The following is a 25185-nucleotide window of genomic DNA, read 5'->3' as shown; positions in this document are numbered from 1 at the left end:
GTTCAGCTAAAGGCAAAATATGAGCTGTGGTGGGACTGTGATCCCCCTCCCATTAAAGGCAGCATCAGTAATGTAGTCCTGTAGCTGAGTGCTGAGAGCCTGGGGTTTGACTTTATTCAGATTTTCGTTATACACATACAGTGAGTGCCATACAAAGAGGTGATGTAACCACCTTTGAATAGTTTTTTATTATTTGTTTCACCATATATAACGACAGTCACTTTGAATGTATGAAAGCAGTTGGAAATTTTATACATATGTATGTACACACACCCACACATACATATGTGTGTATGTATATCAAAACATCAAAGATGATGCTTTCAGTTCAGACTGGACTGCACAGTGTGTGCAAGAGAAGATTATATAAAATATGATAAGTCTTTCTAAAGAAGACGGCCAAGAAGACACGTTTCTCATTTATGACGACGAAATGCATTCAGGGAACCTTCATCAGACGCTTTGGTAAAAATCTACTGCGCTATTTTGTACAAAACAACCAACAGCCAATCCGTTCTGTCCAAATACCATCTACTTTACATAATCTTTCACCGTGATCCAGTTATATTGCAGTGGGCGTGGAGAGGTCCTCACGCCGGGTAGAATGCTTACAGTTTGTGTTTGTTTTCTTCATTTGAGAATGGCGACTGCTGCGTGCGGTGCGCACAGCACGTTAAGCACCAACACAGGCAAGGCGAGTAAAGAGCATCTGCGGAAAAGTAGAGACACACGCAGGAGACAAGCAGCCCTCCTCTTCCTCAACAACATCTCCCTTGACGGACGGCCAGTGTACCAAGTGAGCAATGGTAACCCCAGCCACGGAGACAATGAGTGTCAAGCCGTGAACACCGGTGCAACGGCCAGGCTGTCCACAACGAGCAGCTATGGAACCTTTGCCAATCTGTCACACTCTGTGAGCGGGAGCATAGCCACTCCTGTCCCGAGGATCGGGGTTATCAACGTCCCCCCGATTCTGGTCCTACCAACAGACTCAGGGTTCAATGCTGTTGGGACGAGTGAGGTCTTTTTGGAAAGGGGAAGGGTCGGGTCTCTCTCTTCCCAGGGAAACCTCCTTTCCCCAACTGGACATCAGACTCCGTTTGGAGCAAGGAAATCACCGACCCTGCTTTCTGTTGAGAGTTGCAACTCGATGACTTTGGATTCTCGACAGAGGTAAGTCTGGTGGTTAGCCATGCTACAATTGTCTCATGACTATTTCTATTTGTGTCCATTCAGCTCGGCTTGTATCCCCAGATAGCTGATCCAGTTAGCTAGCGATTCACCATGTGTAAACATTACGTCGGCATGGTTCTGTGAGTTTCCGTGCTTGTCAGCTTCATGTAGCAGGCTGGTTCATGTCAATGCTGCTCCTTGCTTCAGTGCTAGATAAGGCTATTTTGTTTTTGGATCCCAACATATAGCTAAAGCAGACATTGCTTACATTCTGTTCCCCACTATATTTTCATGTTCTCATTTCAACCTCCCAGCTAGCGCCCTTTTAGCTGGCTAGCCAATAATCTGTAGAAAGATATTAAGCATTGTAACTAATCAAGCAAGCAGTACTATTATCTAGCCATCTTGCTTGTATTTCATTTGTAGCTATCTACCTAAACAGCTAGCTGGCTATTGCTTACTTTATTTTTGCTCATAGTCCCAAAAACTTAACTGTGTGTCTAACTTGTAATCAATTTTCTTGCGTAGCTTCTTGTCATAACCGCAAGCTAAGTTACCAGGACCACCTTCACTAGCTTTAATTAATTTTCAAAGACCATCCGAAGAAATGAAGGCACTTTGAGAAAACTTATTCACTAATTTCATTTCAACGTCATGTTTAATGTTTACGTTAATGTATGTAATTATCAGCAGTCAAAAAGTGACACATACTGAAACTGTCCAGTGTCTGAATTTCCGTTTATGTCAGTGTTCAGCTAAGCAGAACAAAACAAATAGTAGCTTGTTTGAAATTGAAAACATGTCAAGACCACATACACGAATGTAACTTTATTATTGGATGTAACTTATTGCTCTTATGGGAAATTCTCAAACAGATAGCGACACAGATCTTTTTTTAAGAACACCCACGCCCTTTATCAAAATGCCAGCATGTAGCTACACCTCTAAAGTAAGCAGTGTGAAAATACAGCCAGACTTAGTGCTGAAGGTAAAATCTCCACTAGCTAAAACTGAAGTATTGTGTTAAAAACATTTCTGGTATTTCTATAGGAAATTAAACGCCATGTCATGTTGGATGTATCCAAGCGTTATGATGGCCATTTGGTATAGTATATGTGCTTGCCTTTCCAGGCGTTCAGTTTCATTGACATTTGTTGACGTTTTTTCCAGAAAATGGCATATTTGAATAGTTTATTGCACTTGCAGCTGTTACATTACAACTTGGTCATCAATTAATTAGTATAGACCCTGTTTACAGAACCTCCCTAGGTGCTCTTTAAGCATAATCAAGTAGGAGGAGAACTAGCTGTCAATAATTACGTAGTCGTATTTTTTATGATGTCTAACAGGTGCTTAAGTGCATTGAATATTCAGCATTCTGTAGGTTAAGGCTCACCACCTATGTGCACTGTTCATTACAGAGGCATTTAAAATCCTGTAGAATCGTGTGGAAAACCCTCACGTGATTGTGTCAGCGTGCAGTCTGTGTATGGTGAGGTTTTTGTAGTTCAATAATTGAATGAAAAGAAAGCTGTCCTCTCTCAGTAAGTCCTCATTGAAAGGAATTGTGAGCATCATCTCTAGTTTTGTGTTAGTTGTCTATCTTTTCACGTAGTTTCTGAACAATGCAAGTCGTCATCATGCACAGATTGCAAATTGACACACTCAGAAAGCTTTCCAACATGATTCTTGGTGTTTTTAAGTAATGATGGAAAAAGCAGGGTTTTTTTACAGGGGTTTGTATTTTCTCCGTACACTTTAATGAAAAGGTCTGGCTGGTTATAAGACTGTCTGGCATCATTAGCTGGAGGAGGGTCGGGGTCTAGATCTACAGAATGTCAGCTGGAATGCAGAACCCTGCAAGTACTTAACACATATCACAAAATAGATCAAAGTAACATTTGAGTTGCCCTTGATTTGAATTGGCTGCAGATTTTGTTTCTGATCAGTTGTTGTTGAATAGCCCCCATTATCATTATTTTAATATAGTGGTGGTAGTGCAATTTCCTTTGGTTCTTATCTTCAAGAATTATGTAAACATCTGTGTTTGCATGTGTGATAAAAGGCTGGTTTTGCTCCCATGTACCTTATTAGGGTTTGGCCATAAGCAGAGCCATATGTCTCTGTTTTTTTAATGCGTCACCAAAACAGATTGGACAGTGTATTCAGCTTGGGGTTTGCCCGAGGATAAACTGCTTAGCAGTTCCACATCTTGCGTCGTTCATCTCAGCACGTACAAGAGCAGCGACGAGCAAAAGCCGCCTAAATGGCACCAAAGCTTTCTAAAGTCACTCGCGGTGAAGAAACGGTGAAGACGCTAGTGTTAATCACCCCCACGCTGGAAGTCAAGCGACATCATACATCATTTGGCGAGGATGTAAACTAGCGCGTTTTTGTTGACATTTGTAGATTATTTAATGGAAAGTGTTTGACACAGAGAGGCAAACACAATCCATATGCTGGAGGCACTTGATCCATCTTCTCACTTTGGCGTCTTGTCCCTAAACCACCCCACACACACACACCCCTGGAGTGAAAGATACCATATAACTCTTTCTATTTGGACACTGGAACTATACCTGTCAGGTGGTGCAGCGTGTTCCTTTATGGTAGCGGCACAGCATGCAGGTGGTAAAACCGGTAATGTGTCAGACAGCCACAGTGTTCACAGTGTGTTGCTGGCTGATTACAAACCCACCTGCAAGCATTCTTTTGGACAAATAAAGAGGAAGCAGCTGTCAGCGCTGAGGTGTTAGATCACTTTATTTACCTGCTGGTCAAGGCTGACTTGCAGAGCTTGATTTATAATAAAGACCAAGACCAGTTACATTTATAACACAGTAATAATAGAATATTACTGAATCATGGTCAAACATCTATTACCAGCATCCCACGTAAGACTCGATCCTGCAGTCTCCTCTCTAGAAACCCTCCTTCCTTTACAACTTCTCCACACAGCTATTCCACACTGCTATCCCGTACTGCTATCTCATACTGGTGAGCTGACTTGGAGTTTGTTTTCATGGCAGTCCAGTGCCCCAGTGTTGTCTCCAGGCCATATGGAAAGGGAGCAGTCTTTAACCTTTACACCAGTCCTTCTGCCAAATGGGATGCAGGTCAAACACACAAAAGGGCTTTAAAGGGTATTCCCTCATCATGCTCCCCTGCCTCTTAATCCAGGGCTATAGATGTGAGTCAAGGTTGGCAAGTCAGCCGGTTACTCAGCCTTATGTACAGGTCATACTCCACCTTCTTCTTTTGGCAGTTCCTTTATTTACAATACGACGGTAATTGCTTGCTGACTTAAGGAAATATTTGCTTCAGGTTTCGTTGACTGATGCAGAAAGGAGAGCACAGGCTTTTCAGTTGCCAGAATTTACTCAATATTTAATGTGCATCAGGACTGCACAATGAACATTATGAACTTTGTAAGACTCCATATAAGGGCATTTTCTATATACACTCACATAAACACACACGCTGAGCACTTCTAACTGCATCTGAACCATACACATGCACCCTTTATGGGAACTGTCTTAGAAAACAGAAACACCTAACTTCAGGCTTTTATATTAGGGCAGGTAACCACACTGACCAGTCAAGTTCTCCGTTGCATTTTGGTTCTTAGAACTAAGACAGCAGGCCATATCTTGAGGTGGCAGCAATGTGCTTATGATCTGCAGTGGTTAGCGCACATTGATACACTGAAGTTGGCAGTGACAGGGATTTACGGGTTATTGAAAAGCCAGTGACATATCCCCCGGCTGTATTTGGCTTTAGAGCAGGCTCAGTGATTGATTGAGTTGATGGGGCTGCAGTCTTCTACTGATTGAAACCTCTAAAGCTGTCCTCAGGTCACTGTTTCTAGATTTGCACTCTTCTTTATTCTATTTCCCTCTGTCTCTATGTCTGCTCTACAAGCGTAATACGCAGCACATGAATTGGCATGCAGAAAGAGAGTAATTCTGTTATGTAAATTCAGCTGGACTATTGCTGTTTTGATTTATTGCATTTTTACAAGCCCAGATTGCCTGTGATTACAAAAAAATAAATACTCTATGGCAAAAATAAGTCACAATGACAATCCAGGTTGACATGTGCAATATACTGTCTTCCTTGTCATATGTATATAAATTTAAGTGAGATATTATGGTAAATCTGCGTTATGACAGTGTGTCACAGGACCACAGGAAAGGTGGAACAAAGAAGCTCTGATTAAGGCTTTGGTTTAAGGCTAATGGCTACCTAAGGCTAGTGGAGGTCATTTTGTTAGAATACAAACAAAAGTTAATTGTGGCACCCTTTAAAAAATTGCATTTGCATTCACTTTGCAGTGACTCATTGCTCCCTTCTCCCTTATCCCTCCTGTCATTTCCTGTATGGGATACAATGTACCCTCATCGTTTAAATGTTTATCAGATGATTTAAAAATACACCTAAAATGTGTCTAGAATGAGGAGGAATGCTTTAAAAAACAAAGGGAAAAATGTTTGGTATTTAAAGGAGAGCCAGGTTGTGAGTGTGGATAATTTGATTGAATGATGATAGCATTTCCCTCATCCTCTGGGTAATTGATGGTAAACATCAAGTTAAAATATGCAGCTTGCCTCTCTTGTCCAAAAATGGAAATTTCTGTGTTTGGGCTGCGTTTTCATGCACGGAGTGCCAAGGAAGGTTTAATGGACTATGACAGTCTATGAGCTCTAATGGGCTCTGACAGATTCTTTTAGGTTAAATGCGCTGTAACAGATTGTGTGGAGTTTAACAGGGCGAAGACAGGTCCTTTCACCCATTTTGATGACTTACCACAAACTCTGCAAGGGGGAAAGGGTTCTTGCGTATCATTTTACATATCGACATTGTTGTCATTTCTTTTACAATTAGAACATGTGAAAGCAGTCACCCCACCCTCTCGCCTTTCCCGAGATGAGGTTTACTTACAGCTGTAAAAACGCAACAGGGTTTTTCTGCCTCCAGCACCGCAGCTGTGCACTCACCCTCTAAGCCCTAAGCTTGTTTTTGAAAGTCTCGTTTGCAGCGAATATCGCACAAAACGTCAAAGCCGGACGGAATTGGCAGCCTCTCTCTGACTGCCGGATCAGGGAATTAAAAATCTGTTCTGAATTTAAAAAATAAGCCCCCCTCTCCCCCTCCCACCCCCATACCCAGAATAATCAGAACTCCAGTACTTTTATTGGGTCACCCAAAATTTCAGCAGATGGCATGGAGGAAGAGGAGGACCGTTGTGTAGTTGTGTAACAGTTTTCCAAGCAGAAAGAAGGTGTTTGCCCTGATGCATCGCTAGGGGCTTGTGGCTGCGGTCTACTTTATGGGAGGCATTGGTTGCCACAGCCTCTTGCGCAATGACACGAGCTGTCCATTCTGAACAGATGCTGGCCAAGGTTGTCCTTCCAGAAGAGTGACCAGAATTATTCACTGTAGAGAAAATGAATAGATAGATGCTATACCTCAATAATGTCATAATGACAATATATTTCTTATATTTCACTGGACCTTGAGATGTATTTTTTAGTGGCTTGACAAAAATTGTCCAGCAATAACAACTCAATAAGCATTAGAAGATACTATCCATACAAAGTGTTTGGTTGGATGAACTGAGTAGATAGATGGCCCTTACACCCAGATCTCTTGTGTCAATTGCATTAAGTGTTGCTTAAAAGACTTGCTTGTAGCTGCATACTTACAGACAGATGCTTGTCAAGAGAGGCTGCAGATGTCCTTGAATTTTCAGGGCCCCCGTTGCTTTTGTTGTGAAGTCTGTCAGATAACTTAGCAGATCAGATGTCAGTGGTGGTAGAACCCTTTCATCCAACCTGCATAGTCTGTGAGGTCCTGTACAGGTGGTGTTTCTGGAGTGATCATGTCTTATCTCCTCTGGTATAGGGGCCTGTCACACAGCAAGAAAGAGAGATGAAGGATAACCGTGCTGTTCATCATTCAGCCATTGTTGTCATTCTTGCTGTGCAAGGAAGACAATTGCCTTATGGCATGCAGGTGAAGCACAAGAGGCCCTGTGGAGGGGCGTGCTGCCGCTGACTCAGTGAGGCCCCAAAACACTCGGCTTCCATTCGCTGATCTGTAGAAACCACGCAGGACCACAGCTATAAACTCTGTAAACCTCCCAGCGGTGAAATGGCCAGATCACCGGGTGTGACTTCTCCTTTTTCCCCCCCTGTCCAGGTCACGTAGCGCGTCATGCTCCCCCAGGCCCCGTCCGGTCAAGAAGGTTCACTTCATCAAGAACATGAGGCAGTACGACACGCGTGGCAGCAGGTAAGGTCGTCGCCACCCGCATACAGCACACTCTGTCCCTGTCACCTCCCCGCAAGGTGCTGTGGTCCTCAGTTAACCAGTGAACAGTTTCTATAATTACGTCTGTCTGAAGGTCAGAACATCTCAGGCTAGTCATCAGCATGGTGCTTCATGCTGGCCACAGCCACTCTTCAAATAGCTCCAACCTTAAAATTGCACTCATGGTGTTTTTGCAGCCTGTATAGGTTGTGGCTACCATAACATGTTAAGTTGTTAATCTCCCTATACTATAAAGCAGGTATAATTTTCCTTCTCTGACCAGCTCTCCTGTGCTCAGTGGCTCTGCAGCAATTCAGGCAGGCTTTGTAGATAGTGCTAGAAGCATTTACCTATAGCATTCAGAAGCGGGTATTTGGTCAGCATAGGTGTGGGGACAGGTCTGAGTGCCTGGTCTCATATATACAGTGTACATTAGTAATAATGCAGCCCTACCACAGCACCCTTCACCAAATACAAAAAACTTAATCTTAACATTGGCCTTTCAATAAGATTGTTTTCACCTGAGCATTTTGAATAGACAGTTTCAAGCACAACACTTTTTTTATTAGTGGTTTCAACCAGGTGGCGACTGATGCTCATTAGAAAAGGGAGCACAGAGAAGCATACGACGTGCCTCAAGAGCTCCATTACACCTGGTGTACAATAATTCTTCTGGTCGCGTGTGCACTTTCCATGGTGTCTTTTCCACAGAAGGCACCTCACAGCGCGTAACGCTGAAAATAGCCCGCCCAGATTGCGTGACCGCTCTTGCGGCCAGCAAGGCATTACAGCAGCTGATGCCAGGGCGGCCCGCCGAGTAATCGCATTCGTTGGAAAGGGCACGCTGGCCAGGTTTAGGCCGTGCCTGTTCCTAGAGCAGCGCCTTTGTGAAAGCGGTCCCTAAAGTCGGGCCCTTAACTGACTTGGCAGCGCCGGCTCACTTATCCATTTAACCGTTCCATAAAGCTCCTGCAGTGTTTCAGTGTTATGGTGCGGGGGAATTAAATCACTTTCAGAAACACATCTGAAGCTCAGCATGCTGCACATCAAAGTATGAAATGAAATTCGCCTTAAATAAGGAGGGACGTGATTCAAATGCAAACCTCTTACTCCCCGCACATAGAGTGCTTCAGATCACCATCTGCCAGACTTGGCTTTTTTTTTTTCTTTTAATAATTTTTTTTAAAATAAGTACTTCATCTCACCTGCCCGACTCTGCTGCAGAGCTGGTGTGGGTAGTTTATGGCTTTGGCCCGGATCCAGTGGAAAAAGGCAAGTTGTGTTTAAGAAAAGGCAATTATGAGCACGTGACCATTTTTCTCATCATCGTTGTTTTTGTTTTCCTCTCGCAAGTTTCCCGAGTTGTTTCTTTTTTTACCCCTTTTCCCCTCAAAGCACTTGATACTTCGGGGACTCTCACATATTTTTATTGAAAAGGCAGCATAAACACTCAGAGGGCAGTGGAAAAAGAAAATCAATGTTTCATTGATTTGTTCTGGTAACTGGTGACAGCCCTATGCTTTGGCCCCGTAGAAGTGGCCCGCGGATGTTGTAGGCTGTGTTTGGCCTTATTTTACCGCTCTCTCTTTTAAAGGCTTCTCCCTTAACAATATTTTAAAGGGTTTCCCATGATAGAAATGTCAAGCTCTACCCTTTTGAAACTCCCTGGTCTCTCTAATGCAGTGTGTGTGTCCAGGTTTTAGTCACAGGAAAAAGAAGCAAAATGCTGCAGGATCAATCGTTGCAGTGTATTTTTGTTTGTGTGTTTGGGGGGTGTGCGTGTGTATGTCTGCTCTTGTGTGCATATGTTTGCATGCATGCGTGTCCAGGCATGAGTATTTATGAGTTTTCCCAGCACTTGACAAGGAGCTGACCACTGCCTTTGTGTGTCATTTTGACTGACGTTTGGATGTGCTGTTCTGTGTTCCAGGATCGTGCTGATATGTGCCAAAAGGTCTCTGTGTGCTGCGTTCTCAGTCCTGCCATATGGGGAAGGTTTCTACATCAGGTACAGAATGGGCTACACAAACCCTGCTCCATTTCCTAGTAGAATCTCTCTCCTGCTCACCCTTTGTATATACAAGTAAATAATAAATAAATGCATTTTGAAAAACCTCCTATGACCTCAGGTCAATGTGCTTTGGTACACTTCCTGATGAGATGAAGCCTGGGAAACCCAGAACTCAAACCAAAGATTCTCATGTTTGTACAGGTCTGAAATTTTAGGGGCTTGACAGAAAGATGTTGAAAAACCACAATGAACAAGCGGTCTGGAATGTGAAAAAGAGTACTGGTTAGGGAAGTTGTCCCTTGTTAGAAGAGCAGGTCTGATGTATGTCAACTTTTTTAAAATATTGAATAAAAAAATATAATTACCATTACAAACATATGTGACCGTATGTCACAACTGTGCCCACTATTACATCTTACATTTAATTTTGTGCAGAGATCAAAAATGAAATATATAGTAAATTAATATGGTTCAATATAGGCTGTGACATGTGCGTCAAATTACATGTGCAAATTGCCCGCGTTTCCCCTCCCATTTCCCTGTTAAAGCAGGGGCCACATTCCAGTGCTCTCCCCAGGGTATTGCCAATTCCCAGATTCTGTCAAGCCCAGATGTACTGTAAACAGCATTCCCCCCCCCAGCCTTCTTAATTACAGTAACTTACCAGGCTTGTTTTCTTGTGATAAAAATAAACTTGGCGTGGTTAAAAATGCAGCATGTACGTGCAGCGAGAGGGGTCTGGGTGTAGGGCGTTGGTTTGGGGGTGGGGGGGGGGACGGAAAAGCTGAAATTTTCCCACGTGTGGCTCCAGTTAGCCATGGCACAGGATGCTCAGGATGCTGGCTCTTGACCAGAGGCCTCCTGCACCGTCGTGTCCTTCATGCGAGCCGCGGGAGCCAGGCAGAAGAATTAGCGCTCCTCTTTTGTTTGTTCTCTTTTAACATAAAGAGGAAATTGCATTTCACTGCATGTTATGCAAGTTGCCCATGAGGAGATAAGTGGGAGACAGCAAGGATTCTGCACTAAATCTCTCCGAGGGGCAGGGTACTGTGACGAGGAGAGCGCTGCAGCCAATCAGGTCAGTGCAACAGCCATCTGTCAGCGTAAAACGCCTTTGCCTGCTGAGTTATGGTGGCATGACAGATGTCGTTTAGAGATACAAGCGAGGACTGCGTTCAACAACCATTTTAAGCCTCTTTGTACATAGAGGTTCAGCACTGTTGGTTTATTGAATATTTTATACATCACTTTGTCTGCAGGCTGTTAGAAAGTCTTGGTGTCAGCTATACTAGCCTAGCCTGTCTGTCACAGGTGTGAATTTCAATATGGGAGCATCTGTTTTTCAGTCTGTTTTTTTTTTTTTTACAGGAACAACTGTACCGTGGCATTCGTAGAAAGGGAGAGTTTCTGAAGAACTTGATCTAATGATATAACTAAAGTGTGCTTTGAGTTCTGACTTAAGAACATGCTAGGGTGGCAGTGGTATTGCCCTTGTGAACAGAAGGTTGGGGGTTTTGAACCACAGGTGGGACACTGCTGTCTGTCCCTTTAGCAGGGTACCTAACCTGCACTGCTGCTGTAAAAATTCATCTGTGTGAATGGGTATTGTGTTGAAGTCACATAAGTCCCTGGATGAATATCTTTGTTTTTATTTTATTTTATTTTATTTTATTTCTGTCCCGTGAAATCTCCCGGATATTCCTTAATTACTGGGTTTTTAGTGGGGGAGAGCAATGTTATTTTAAGGGATTTCATGTGCATCTCTCTGTTTCCCTCTCCTCTTTTTCTCTCTTCTTTCTCTTTTCCTCTCACTCTCCCCTCTCTCTCTCTCTCTCTCTCTCTCTCCCCCTCTCTCTCACTCTCTCTCTCCCCCCTCACTCTCTCCACTCTCTATCTCTCCCTCTCTCTCTCTGTCTCTCTCCCTCTCTCTCTCTCTCTCTCTCTTTGTATCCTTGTATAGTGAGCCAAAGTTGGATACTCACAGACACAGGCGCTCCTCCGCTGGGACCGCCAGCCTGGAGATGCTACCCGGGCTGGAGGACGTGGAGCTGGGGGCCTATGGCAGGGTAAGGAGATGAGGGCAGAAGGGACTGAATTGTTTGACAGATTAACATTTATAATCACAGTTCCGATGCAATATCGGTGAATAAAACAAGCACAGAAATATTTGAATCAGTTTGGTGCAGCTCCCCCTATCAGGTTTTAAAGAAGCACAGCTGTAAAACACATGGGTAAAATGCAACAGTATTTTTACGTAACTGACAAAACTAATTGAACCTCTGTAGTGGCAGATTACACCTTTCATTTACCCAATGACCCATTATCTAGCTGTCTGATTTAAATGCCTGAGATTTGTGCATTGCATGGATTTTCCTCAAATTACGTGATGAACCAGGGATCAATGTGTAAAATATGTAGGAGAATGGAGAGATGAGGGTGTGTCACCATTGGGCCTTCCTCCTCCAATGCACTCACTTATAAAACCCATTGGTTTCCTTTCTAAGAATATGTTGCCACCTTAGGCCCAAGCTGCCTTTAATCAATGTTGGTTCTTTGTAGGAAAACATCTGGCCCCTCAGATTTTAGATGAGGAGCTGTGTGATGGGGTACTCCCCTCAGAATGTCAGTATTTGTATATGCACAGTCCAGTTGTGGCTTCATTTGCTTGGCCCCAGTTTGTCTTTGCTCTTCAGTCATTTTTCATTAGTGCAGTCTGCTAATTCCTCTATATTAGTATCATGCCAGAAAGGTGTTGTGATGAATGATATTTAATGGATCGACTGGTGTGCTGTTCCCCAGACCGTGTCCTACGCCAGGTTCCTCTACCCCACCAACGCCCTGGTGAAGCAGAAGAATGCGCCGGTGGACATCACCATTCAGATGCCCATTTCGCACAACAGCATCCCAAGGAACTACACCCCCTCCAGGCTCAACAGTACTGTCGGCCTCGACTTGGGTAGGTCCGGGACAGACAGCCCTTTGCAAAGCCTGTCTCAGTTCTATACAGTGTACAGTGAATGTAGAGCCTGTAACAGCTGGTCTGGAGACTCTTTTTATAGACTCCAATTCATTATTTATGCATTTGGCTGTCCTGTCCAAAGATAGTTTCTGCTAGTTGTGGAATGCAGATTTTTTTTTCCAGAAACGTAGCGAACATTCAGTCAAATGTGTCTGCACTTCCTTTGTTATGGGAGCTCAGCGCTCTGTTCTCCCTAGTGAGCAATTGGGTTCCACAATGAGTGATATGTGACAGGACATTCATAACCACAGGAACAGCTGGATGGAAAGATGTTATAAGTTACCACAAGATTATCCAGCTTTAGTATTTAGGCTACAGTCGCTACATCGCACACATTTGACATGCCAATATTCAAGAAGAAGTGTGCAATAGAATGTTATTAGAGCATTCCAGGGCCTCCTGGTCTGATTTTCAGTATTTTCACCAAAGTGTGTAACAAGCCTAAATGGTGAGCAGCGTACCTGGCTGAGGTGTTCACTGTGAGTACTCAGGCCTGCTGCTCGAGTGATGGGAGTAGCACTCCAGGAGCACAGACTCACACTCGCCAGAGGAATTAAGCTGTCATCAAGGCACTGTACTCATTGGTTTGACATGGGCCAGACTTTGAATGGCAGAGATGGCATGCCACGTTCATGTCAATCAGAAATCCACCAGGCGTGCTCCTTCCTGGATCCGAGCTTCCCCCTGTCCCCTTCCCAAGGGGGTGCAGTACTCACTCATAATTGTGTCTGAGCTGAGGGTGTCGTACTGACTGATAGAGACTACCTCGCCCAACACAGTTGGTCGGAGGGGGGGACTACTCTAATCACCCAGCCGCAGATGCTTACTATCAGTATAGGGCTTTATCTACACACCTTGGCCCTATCCCAGATATAGCAGCAGCTCAAATGATGACACACACAGTCAGCTGTGAAAGCGTGCAAGTGCATGTGGTTAGTATTACTGCGTGCGTAATGGGTGTGTGTAAATACAAACCCATTGTGTGCGTTTGAATGTGTTTGAACATTGCTGGTGATGGTGCTGTCCCCACATTGAGAGTGAGGGCACAAGCACAGACACACAGGCATACACAGACCCATATTTGTCTTCAGGGAAAGTAAAACTCAGCTTGCCATGCTAACCACCTGTGGTATGTGTGTGGTATATGTGCTTCTTCCAGGTGTGGATGATCCCTCAGAGTACGACCCCAACATGCTAAACGACCCCCAGTGGCCCTGTGGCAAACACAAGAGGGTCCTTATCTTCGCTTCCTATATGGTGAGAGAGATTGCATACAGCGCCCTGTCCTTCTCCACAGGCTGATGATGCTCACACCATGCTTGACTTCCCATTGTTCCCCATCAAGCTTTATTACATATTGTAAAAGTGGGAAACTTACAGAAACACACTGCATACCAAAGTATTGGCACTCACTCTCTTAGGTGAATGAAGTAAGCCTGAATCCATTACTTTCATGGCTCTGTCCACAAATCTCTTTGCTTTCGTGCTCTGTCCATTGGTTCAGTGTGGATTGCAAACTCATTAATCAGCATGTGCAAAGACACAAAAAAGACCTTCCTAGTGATGGAATGCAGTGTATTGGTCAATGTCAAAAGGATGGAGGAGAGGTCCTCTTTCTCCAGCGCAGGCCATTTTAGCCTCTGATTATCCTGTCAAAACACTTCCCCGCTTGCCTGCCGAGCCTGGGTCCAGAAGACACTAAGACAATTATTCCACATTGTCAGGGCTGCATTTAGCCACTGCCCAGACTTATCCCTCCGCCAGCGGAATCAAAGCTTGGCTATTTATTTTCCTCTGTTGCTCGCAATGAATGCTTCAAAGAGCTCTGGGCTGCATTGTCATTGAGACGCTGCCAACCTGGAAAAGAGGCTCAGTCGCAAAGCGTCTCTAATACCACCGCACTCACACTAAATATAAACACTGGGCCCATCGACCTACATATGTCCGCTACGTTAGCGCCGGGCTAGTAATGGGGATCCCGGACCAGCTCAGGGTGGCATGCAGCGTGCCAGTGACCAAGCATAGGTCATACCCATACTATATGGGATCTGTGTAATGAAATTACCACACTGGTCCCTTTAAACAGGCTTTGTTTTGGTTTCCAGCATCAGGGTTTTATCCAGTGGTCTTAGTCTAATCCATACTTTATTTCAAGCACATACCGTACGCAGTGTCTTTTTACACATGAAGATCGGGTGTCCAGCTAAAGGGTCTGTCACCCAAAGAACTCAGCACCTTAAATGAAGTAACACAAAGTGTCAGTTAGCTGTCTCAGTACCTCCAACCAAATATTTTTCCTGGGTTTTTGTAATGAGAGGACAGTCCTAGTTGTCCTTTAAACAAGATTACTTGGGAAGAACCTATACAGTGAATTCTCTCTTTTCTCTCCAGACAACTGTGATAGAATATGTGAAACCGTCAGACCTGAAGAAGGACATGAACGAGACATTCAAAGAAAAGTTTCCACACATTAAGCTGACACTGAGCAAGATAAGAAGGTACTATGAACAGGAAGCAAGCATGCTGCACGGCTTCTCGTATCAGTGAAGCCAAGTTCATGATTTTGTGTTCTCATTTTCTCACAGTGTAGCAGCTGATGCATGCACTGCATCTCTGCCTGTCCCTTTCAGTTAGATATTTCTTTAGTTTGCTGTCAATATGTGGGTAAACCCTGTGTTAGTTTCCAAATTACTTCACCCGTGCGTCTGTTTGTATCAAAACTATGCTACCTCACCGCGCCTCTCAGCTTGTATGTCTGTCTGTCTGTCTGACTGCCTCTCTGCCTCTGTGTTTCACCCTGTCTCTCAGCCAGTCACTGTCTCTCTGCCGCTGTTTACACTTTGACTGTGTCTACCTGTCACTCAGTGTCTGTCTGTATGTAAACTCTGTGTATCTCCCTATCACTATTCCTGTGTCTCCTTGTGTCTGTCTGTAAACTGTGTGTGTTCCCCTGTCAATCTCTGTGTCTGTGTCTCTGCATGTCACCCCTGTGTGTGTCCTTGTCACTCTGACTGTCTCTGTGTGTCATTATGTCACGTACGGGTCTCTGTCCCCACCACTCAGCCTGAAGAGGGAGATGCGCATGGTCAGCGAGGAGTGTGGCCTGCAGCCGGTCACGATGGCGATGGCCTTTGTGTACTTTGAGAAGCTCGTGCTCCAGGGGCGGCTGAACAAGCACAACCGAAAGCTGGTGTCTGCAGCCTGCGTGCTGCTGGCAGCCAAGATCAGCAGCGACCTGAAGAAGCAGGAGGTCAAACTGCTCATCGACGTGAGTGTCATCTCTCCCCTTTTCATTATATCTGGATAATGTTTGTGTTACAGTATCACAGGGGCTTCGAAATGGCTCAGTCAGTTAAGATGCTTGAGTCGTACAGTTAAGACCCTTGATGGAGTCTGAGCTGTGTCACTTGATGAAAATGCCCGGGTGTCTGAAATGGTGGCATTATTCTGCAGGAGGATGGTGGGTGGCTTTAGCCAGGGTCTGCTCGCCTTGCCACTGTGGCTTCTGCTAGCGGCTCATCACGCACCTGCAAGGTGCTCAGATGACATCAGTGGAGATGCACCTCACCTCTAATCAGTATTCACTGTTGTGGTGCTCTGTTGGAGGGTACAGTAGTACAATTGGCCATTTCAAATTCTTTCTATCCCTCCAAATATATATGTCTGTGTGTGTGTGTGTGTGTGTGTGTGTGTGTGTGTGTGTGTGTGTGTGTGTGTGTGTGGGTATAGTGATATTATGCAGATAAGACACAAATATGTGCAGCTGTACTGATGATGACGACGATGATGACGATAATAATAATAATAAACTGCAGCTCAAAGTGCTTTGCAATGTAGCACTAAAATAATTAAATAAATGAAAATAATATAATAAAATGCACATTAATGAGATGTATATATCATAAAAACAGAAGTAAGGACTAAAAAGCAATAAATAAATTAGGAGTAAAAAAGACTACAAGCAATGAGAACTGAAACACTGTTGAGAAATGTGCTATACCTTATTTCTTCCTATCCATTTGGATTGCTAACGAAGCCAGTGTGTATTGCTGTCATGACTTGTAGTCTTCTGTAAAAGAACTCCAGTTTTACAGTATGTTCAGGGAGGTAGAGCAGGTGTTGGGATTGCATTGGGGTCATTATACTATATCACCAAGGAGTTGACCCTGACATACTTAATTAGTCATATCTGTATGTTAAATGCCAAGCTGGTCTCTGGTGTGATCTGCCTACAGCATGTGTGTGGAAATGATGCCTGCTTTCTCACTTTGTAGTACACGGTCTCTCCAGGGAAGGGAGTTTTTACCACTTCAACATACTCTGACTTTATTTTTCCAGTTCAATCACTTTTTTTTGCTCTTTTTTCCTTCTCCCTAATGTATTCCATTTTAAGTCTTTTTTTCTAATTCTGTTCTGTAGTTATTTTTATCCACGTTGCCTTAATCTTCCTCTTTTTATTAACTTTTTCTCCCTCTGGGCAAAAGAAATTGGAGGAGCGCTTCCGAATAAACCGCCGCGAGCTGATCTCGTTCGAGTTCACCATCCTGGTCGCTCTGGAGATGGCGCTCTACCTCCCCGAGAGCCTGGTGATGCCACACTACCGCCGGCTGGTGCAGCAGCCCTAAGGGGTGGACCGCGGCGCGGCCTGAACGCAGGGAGAAACCGTCACGACACGGTCAGAAGTGCATCACAACCAACAGGAGGGGACACTGCACCAGAGAGACGGAGAGAGCGGGACGGAGAAACATCCCAGACAGCTTACTCAAGCCCAGGAGAGACAGCGGCTTGCATACGACTAAGTACAGCTCCAAGTATTCTTATCATTCAAATTATTATTTTAAGGATGTCTCTTTGTGAGCCCACTTTAACCAGTGGGTTAAGACTTTGTACAAACACAATTATAACCGACACAGCACAATCCCAATGAGATAGCGGTGATGCTGAGCTGTGTGTTTTAGTCTTACATAACTGCCCGCTAAGCTGCAGCTTATGCAAAACAGTCTGATGCCGTGGCCCCCTTTTTCTGTCACATCCCTGTGGATGACCTGTTTTTACTGGTGTAAAGGCACGCTGATGCTCCATATGAAGGCCACCGTACAGCTGGCTTATTACATGTGGAGCGACTTCAGGTCTTCAGACAGTAAACCCTCTGTTGACCATAATTGCACATTTTTATGAAATACGAAGAATGAATTAGGGTTTTGCTCTCAATCTGTTCGAAGATTAAGATAACCTGGTATTACACCCTGAAAAGCCCCTCCCCGCCCGCATTTTTGATTAAAAAGTGTTTTGGAAGGAAGTGTTTTGTCTCAGCTTCTAGAATGTAAGTGCTGTTTGACTTGGATACTGAGGGAGGAACATTTCTGTTCACATTTAACCAAAAACATTTCCACATTTTGCTTTTCAACTTTGCTATTTATTCATAAGGGATGCACTTAATCAAAATATTTTTTCTTTTTTCTTTTGTCTTTCATTGTATTTGGTCTATCATGCTGTCATACATTACCTGTAGATTTAATGCATTATATGTCTGGGACAAAGCACTGGTAGAAGTAAGGTATTATTGTACACCCATTGTAAGATTAACTGTGTGTTTTTCTTTTATAAATATATACGCATATATGCTTGTTCTTCCAAATTATGCTCTGAGGTAATGTAGCACTAAGGTGATCGTCCAGTTAAGCACACTCTATGTTAGAGATCGCAATAATAAGCACGTTTATTGTGCTATTGTATTATGACTTCTTCCTCTCCATAGGTAGTCTTTTTTGTCAGTAAATGTGTGTGCCACTGTCTTCCCCTTTGACTTGAATGTTTATGCATTTCCTCTCGGATTTATATTTAAATAAGCACAAAACAGTGTACTTTTTACTGAAAAGAGACTTACGTCTTTAATACTGAAATTTAGGCAAAAAGGGATAGTAGTCAACATGTCTGTATTGTTCCATTTGCCACATATATAGATAGTTGTCTATGGATTGGTGCCACTGTCAGCATGATATCCCTTGGCTAGAAAGTGGGGGAAATGTGCATTACATGAAAAGTAGAAAGGGATACATGTATAGTCTGTGCCCTGTTGTCCTGTTGTGTGTCCTATGCATGTACTTTTACTAATATGGTGCAGATTCAGAATTACACAATAACTCTTTATTTTGCCATGTGTTGTCAGTGTACAGAAAATAAGCCTTTTCTATTACAGAATTCCTGTTGAGAATCTTTTTTGTGAAGCATTACTCCTATAGACATATTGTGAGTTTTACAATCTAGAACCACATTCAAGTCACTTGCACTTTATTTGCAGTGTGGTCTGTGTTTTACAGTACTTTAGTGTATGTATTTTCGTGCGTTAGTAGCACCCCTGCCAGTGTTGCTTAGTTATTTTAAAAGGGATGTTGAAAATGACATTGCATTAAACATTGTGCTATTGATAAATGTGCCACCTTGTGGTGAGAACTGCAATAAGCATGTAAAGTTTCTTAGGAGAAGACATACACTTTTCATCCATTATATTTTTGTGTTCTCTCAGGAAATATTTATCAACAATACAAACCTTTTATTTTCACCTTTTTTACTAATTTTGTTGAAAAAAAAGTCTGTCTGCATTGTCTTTGTTTATTCATAGTGAAGCTGATTGGTCTTGGTTAATTGTAAGGATACAGTGCTGTTCAGCAAGTTGTAACCCTAAATGGGAAGTACTGTACTGTAAACTACCTAACTTAAACCACCCTAAATAAGAGGAGGGACGTCATCAGCAGAAACAAATGGCAAATTTCAAAGTCAGGGCTGCATAGATTGCCATAATGCTGGCTGCATAGGACAACCAACCAGACAGTGGAAATAATTCCAGATTAATACGCTATAGCTGAAATCACGTGATCAAACCTTGCTCAGTGTTGAAATTGAATTATATGAAGGAATTGTTTGTCAACTAGTTTGTGTTGCGAGGTTTGTAACTTTGATCCCTCTCTGCAGGAGACTGACTTCTGCAGCCACCTCTATTCAGTTTTCTTTTTTTAATATAAAAAGAGGCCCTGTCAGCTATCAAGTCTGGGAAAAGCTGACAAACTGTCTCAGTGGTTTGGACTGTGGGGGGAACTGCATTCTGGGAAGGGCCCTTCCAGACCCCACTGAATCATGAGAGGAAAGAAAAGGATACACAAATAACTCATGCTGGGGGAATTTTGTTGCTTGACGTCCTAAAATAGTGACTAAAAGATGCGTAATGTGTTTTTATTGACTTGTATTTTTGGTTTTCTCCTATTTTCACGGCACGCTGCAACTACACACACAGAGTGCATTACAGTACAAAGTGCCTGAAACAAAAGAAGCACAGTTTTGTCTGTGCTGAATTATTGATTCAGTCAGGTCATGGTGCCAATTCTCTCATCTGTTCTGTTTCACTTCGCTTAAGGTCTTGGCTGGGAACCGATGCTGGCAGGAAACATGATATTTAGCTGCCTGCATTGTGACACTGTGACTTTCTTTTGACCAAAGCTTTGACACTCCAGCACCTCCGGTGCTGCCTATGGCAGAGGTAAAATGGGGGAAAGATCAGATTGATTTTGCTGGGTAACACCGACTCTAGCATGAGTTAAATGATTGAACATCTTTTTTCTTGTCGTTATACAAACAGTCCCACCCAAATTCTGCTGGCTGTTTTTTTGTGTTCTGTGAAGTGAATAGTAATGCTGCTGTACAATATGAAGCCCTCACTTGACAAGTGAGAAATATACGGTTTCTGTTTGATAAAAGGCTTTCCCATTTGTTTCCGTTTCCACCATTGTCGTTGCTCTTATTATTTCCGTGTCCTATGCATTTTTAATCCAATACCTCATGTATTTTCGGGGGCCATTGTTCATTCTTTCCATAATGTTGTAGAATGCAGCTCTGCCAATCATGACTTACTTCATTGTACCGGTGTGAATAAACCTATTTTAGATTTTTATAAAAATCACTGAGAAGAAAAAAATAAAATATATTTTCAGACTCCTATTCATGTGACTTTTTATTTTCTGGTTGTTAGACACATTATCACCTAACCACACAAGCATTGGTGTTAAAAAGGATCTGGGCTTTTAAAAACAGCATAAATAATTGAATAGTACCTCACAGTAAGTTGTCTGTTTTATACCATCTAGCTTCAAAGGTGCTGAATTTGATTTTGCTCTTTGATTCAATTTTCTTTTAGCAAGTTTGATTTTAGGTCTGGATAACTTATATGAATATGAGTCTCACATGTAGTGTCAAATTGGTTGTTTTGTCTAATAAGAACATTTGAATATTATTTTCTTGTGGGTATTATAATTTAATCTTTTCTTTAGTTTACAAATGCATTAGTTTACAAAGAAAGAAAAAAGTAAAAAGCTAAAACCAAAATTGTCTTCACGTTAAATTTAAGTGTGTTAATATGTCTAAATGAGGATGAATAAACCTATATATGTTCATGTTCAAACTGAGAGCTTGATGACTAGCATTGATCAAGAGTACATCTAGAGACATGTTGCAAATATTACTGTAATGAGTGAATGAATATCAAATTTATACAATAAAATTTGTGTAGAATATTAAGATCATGTCTGTCTAGAGGCAGCAATTTTCTATATTGGGCATGGCAAATGACGTTGAGCCATGTGCAGTAGCTTGGACATACAGTATCTGAAGTCCATTTTGGTGGATAAACAAAATGTGGGAAGAATGAGTGAATGCTAATAAATGTTACTGATTTTGGGAAGAAATATGTTTTTCAGATAAACTAAGCATGGCTTTTGACCTTGAGAAGTATCACAAAGTAAATCCATTGAAAACTGCATTTTGAAACCGTAATGGGCTTTTTTGTGTGGTTATGCACCAAGGTTCATGACAACATGTACAATCCATGATACATTTGACAAATCTGAGGTGAATGAGTGAATGCTTTGAAGGGTTACTGACATATGGACAAACACATCTGGAGGCCACACCGGGCAGGGCCTTGGGCATATTTTACACTTACCTATGGACTATATCTCTTCAATTTTCTCATCATAACCTGCTTCCCAACACCAGGCCTCAGGACCAACTGTGCATACTTGTGATTCATTTGCTCAATTCAATCGGCTTTACTGGGCCAATAACCAAAGACCAGTCTAGATTTTGTATCACTTGGGAATTATCTGTCAGATATCCTTTGTAATGTGAATGTGTTGTTTTACAAGTTTTCCTACTTTATAACTACAAAAGAGCAAAAAGGGCTTCTGAGTGGCTCAGTCAGCAAGGCACTTATTTTTAGCATAGACTTTTTATTTTTAGCATAGACACCAGCTGACAGCAACCAGGCGCCCACACCAGTGGCAGAAATTGGCTTTGTTCCACTGGGATAGGAGTAGGCAGGTCAGCCAGGGTTGGACTTCCAGTGTGAAAAATAGTTCTGTTGGCACATATGAGGATTGCATTTACCTCACCTATACTCCTGCACAAGTGCAGAAGCTGTCATGGTGAAAGGACCCTAATACTGGAAACTGGTTTCAAAAAAATAGCTGCATGAGAAGGGTGGAAAATGCAAGAGAAATAATAAAATAAATTTTTAAGAAAGTATAAAACATTTTATTGGCCTGAGACACAACTAAGCTGGTTGTTGTCATTACCAGCTCCCTCTACAGATGTGTACCTTCCCCATCCCCTGCATTCAGTCAAGTAGCCTACACTGCAGCTGGACTCGGCAATGGAATTGGCATGCTGGAACCACTACCTTCTGTCCCCAGCTAAGCTCAGTCAAGGCTCCCTGCAGGCTCTGCCAGTGGTCATTCATCTTTATCCAAATCTGCTCAGAAGCCTTCTCAACCTGGTGAGCTTCCTCCTCTTTGCTCCACTGAGACCAAAAAGGGTCAGAACTCTGACCCTGCAAAGCCTCTACAGTCCATGGCTGTTGGCACTCACTGGTGAGGGGATGGTATTTACCATGTTTTTGTATGGGTGCCTTTTCAATCTTTTCCTCCAAGGCACTGATAGCTCAATAAGTGCCAGTTAGCTCAATCCTCTGGACCATATGACAACGTCTGATTTGAGACTTGTGTTGGCTATTTCCTCTACTACTCCATTCTGTTACTGAACTTAATTATTATTTATCTTCACCCTTCAACAATAAATTACTTTAAACTAAACAATTACCCTTGATGTATTCTGTACTAGTAACATGTTTGATTAATAAATTAAAGTGAGGTCTCTATCACACCTCACAACTATACAGCTCTATACAGTACTTTCAGACGACAGTCTATACTTTTGACCCCGACTTGAAATCCAGTATTTAATAAACATCTTATTCAAGCCTGAAACAATGGTTCAGTGGAAATGAAGCAAGCATACCGTTTCCCTGCTTATATCAACAGATACTTGATATCAACAAAGTATCTGTTGATGTCTTGGTTCCGAGGACAAATAGATCAAACTACGACTTTCGTTAACCCAAAGTGGATAACTATTTCTGGTTAGCCCGTATCACAGGAAGTATTTGTATTGTGTCAGCTCCTGATGTCACTTCCTGAATGGTGGAATTTCCTTTCCGTGTCAGCCATATCTGAAGAGCGGTGAGTGAATACAGAGCTTGTTCATAAAATATGATATATTGTAGATTTTAAATAATATTCTGGTTTTGTATGATATGCTGCAATAGGATCGGAAGCTATGTTATTTTTTCACGGTGTCTGCGGCCCAATATATTCCATATATAGCTAAATTTACCATGCAAAGACGAGGCTGACTGAAGTCTCCGTAGCCACATGTTTAGCAGCTAGCTAGCCGGCCACATATGTGAGCTAATTTAGCTAGAATCGGTCTTCTTGGCTGTAACGTTATTGTAATTTCATTCTTGAAAGAGCCATCAACAGTATTCGCGTTTTTAGCTAGTCGATCGCTACCGCAGTTCGTTTGTGTAGATGTCCTGTTAACTGAATAGGTTCTGAAATTTCTCCCAGTGTTGCTGTTGTATGTATTTAGTTAAATAATAGCTGTTACGTGAATAGGAACTAGGTTATTAGCCAGCTAAATAGATAGCTAGCCATGCTGTTAAGCGTGTTACTGAATACCAGTTAGGTATATGCTGCGGTTGATGTAGAAGAGGGATCCGTTGAATCAGACATACTGTTAACATTCTGACAAGCAAGGCATTCTGCCAGAAATGGTTGGTCTTATTGTCTCTTTTGAATTAAGGGCGATCAGACATAAATCAAGATGCAGAACGATGCTGGTGAATTCGTGGACTTGTACGTCCCTCGTAAATGGTAAGTGTGGCTAAAGTTTAACTAGTCATCTATTTTGCGTTGCATCTAAATAATATTTGTGACATTTATTGGTGCTTATTTTTAAGTGTGCAGTCTACAACTCAGTGAGTCATTTATGTGTTATACATTGCATGCAGGCATACTTGACTATCATTTGTCCTTCAAATGCAATATAAATGTGGAAAAAGTAAATCTGATTTGAGTGGTAATCCCGTTCTGTACTAATTACTCTTCAAGGCACAGTCAATGGATAAAGTGTCGTTTTTGTGTCTTTACACATGCTTTTTGCCTTGTTTGTCTTATTTGGTAATTCGTTATGATTACCTGCCTTGCAGCTCTGCAAGCAACAGAATAATTGGTGCCAAGGACCATGCCTCTATCCAGATCAACATTGCTGATGTAAGTGTTTGTTTGACATTGTTCAACGTTTCCATCTGGAGTAGAGTGGGTAGACAGCACAGGACACTGGGAAACAGCATTATTTGCTATGTGCTACTGCTTTCTGTCAGTTTTATTTTTTAAATCAAATTTGATCACTATGTTCTGGTATCAGTTATGCTCTTTGTTTTCATTGCCAGGTTGACAAAGTGACAGGCCGTTTCAACGGGCAGTTCAAGACCTATGCCATCTGTGGTGCCATCCGAAGAATGGTACTTACAGCTTCTTTAGTGCAGTCTGATGCTTTTGACTTGACAAACATATTCCTTTTCCAAGTTCATATGTGCACATCCTGCTAACACATGGCACTCACCATGTTATTACATGTTTTCCACAGGGTGAAGCTGATGACTCCCTCCTGAGGCTGGCGAAGAACGACGGCATCGTGACAAAGTAAGAACATTGTTACGTGAGCAGGGATGACCTGCACCCTGAGTCCTGCAGGTGTCAGTGTTGCCCTTTAATTAATGACACTAGCTGCCTAAAAGTTCATCTTATTTAAACTTTAAAATTATGGTAATGCATTTGAACAAAAATTAAGCAGACCCTTACACTTGCACAAGTAATTAACAAAATGTATTTCTCTGCTCTCTTTCAGGAACTTCTAAATCAGAGGATGCCTTTCTGGTTTTTCTTTGTAAAATAAAATGTAAAACAAAGGCATTGGTCTTGATGTGATCAGTTTTGTATCTTTGGTCCATAGCACACACAGTAAGTATAATGTAAGGATCTTTTTTTTTTCTTTGACAAGAATACTTCTCAACAGACATTATTATCCAAAGCAGCTCAACCCCTTAAACTTGCTGTCACTCGTTTATGCAGTTACGTTATTTAATGGAGGTAAAGTACTTTGCTCAAGGCAGCTACAGCAGTGTCCCACCCAGAACTGGATTGTGAAATGTGATCTATTAAAATGGGACGTGTTAGGTGTTATTGATGATGGAGAAAACAGTCCAGGCCAAATTGCTAAACAC

The 25185-nt window shown here is 42.4% G+C and overlaps 2 protein-coding genes across 2 annotated transcripts; both read left to right on the top strand.

Annotated features, from left to right (window-relative positions):
* The first annotated feature begins 614 nt into the window (after nt 1–614).
* Nucleotides 615–20493, top strand: cables2b (Cdk5 and Abl enzyme substrate 2b). Its single transcript, XM_036533534.1, has 9 exons — nt 615–1173; nt 7375–7467; nt 9416–9493; nt 11457–11562; nt 12296–12452; nt 13675–13772; nt 14907–15013; nt 15579–15783; nt 17000–20493. Exons 1-9 carry the CDS (start codon nt 641–643, stop codon nt 17138–17140), a joined length of 1518 nt encoding a protein of 505 aa, XP_036389427.1. The 5' UTR covers nt 615–640; the 3' UTR covers nt 17141–20493.
* Nucleotides 20494–23041: 2548 nt separating this feature from the next.
* On the top strand, nt 23042–24874 carry LOC118781044 (40S ribosomal protein S21-like). The gene is made up of 6 exons (XM_036533891.1): nt 23042–23080; nt 23703–23773; nt 24109–24172; nt 24352–24423; nt 24549–24604; nt 24810–24874. Exons 2-6 carry the CDS (start codon nt 23724–23726, stop codon nt 24817–24819), a joined length of 252 nt encoding a protein of 83 aa, XP_036389784.1. The 5' UTR covers nt 23042–23080; nt 23703–23723; the 3' UTR covers nt 24820–24874.
* Nucleotides 24875–25185: the final 311 nt, after the last annotated feature.

Source organism: Megalops cyprinoides, chromosome 7 (genome assembly GCF_013368585.1).
Source record: "Megalops cyprinoides isolate fMegCyp1 chromosome 7, fMegCyp1.pri, whole genome shotgun sequence".
NCBI lineage: Eukaryota > Metazoa > Chordata > Actinopteri > Elopiformes > Megalopidae > Megalops > Megalops cyprinoides.
The sequence above is the reverse complement of the archived record's forward strand: the minus strand, read 5'-3'. Positions and strand labels throughout refer to the sequence as shown.

Excerpts from the sequence above, each read along its gene's own strand:
- cables2b (XM_036533534.1), top strand. The coding sequence starts at position 641 with ATGGCGACTGCTGCGTGCGGTGCGCACAGCACGTTAAGCACCAACACA. Across the intron at positions 9,494-11,456 it reads GGGGAAGGTTTCTACATCAG|TGAGCCAAAGTTGGATACTC; the intron begins GTACAGAATGGG and ends ATCCTTGTATAG. Across the intron at positions 12,453-13,674 it reads TACTGTCGGCCTCGACTTGG|GTGTGGATGATCCCTCAGAG; the intron begins GTAGGTCCGGGA and ends TGCTTCTTCCAG.
- LOC118781044 (XM_036533891.1), top strand. The coding sequence starts at position 23,724 with ATGCAGAACGATGCTGGTGAATTCGTGGACTTGTACGTCCCTCGTAAA. Across the intron at positions 24,173-24,351 it reads TCCAGATCAACATTGCTGAT|GTTGACAAAGTGACAGGCCG; the intron begins GTAAGTGTTTGT and ends TTTCATTGCCAG. Across the intron at positions 24,424-24,548 it reads GTGGTGCCATCCGAAGAATG|GGTGAAGCTGATGACTCCCT; the intron begins GTACTTACAGCT and ends TGTTTTCCACAG.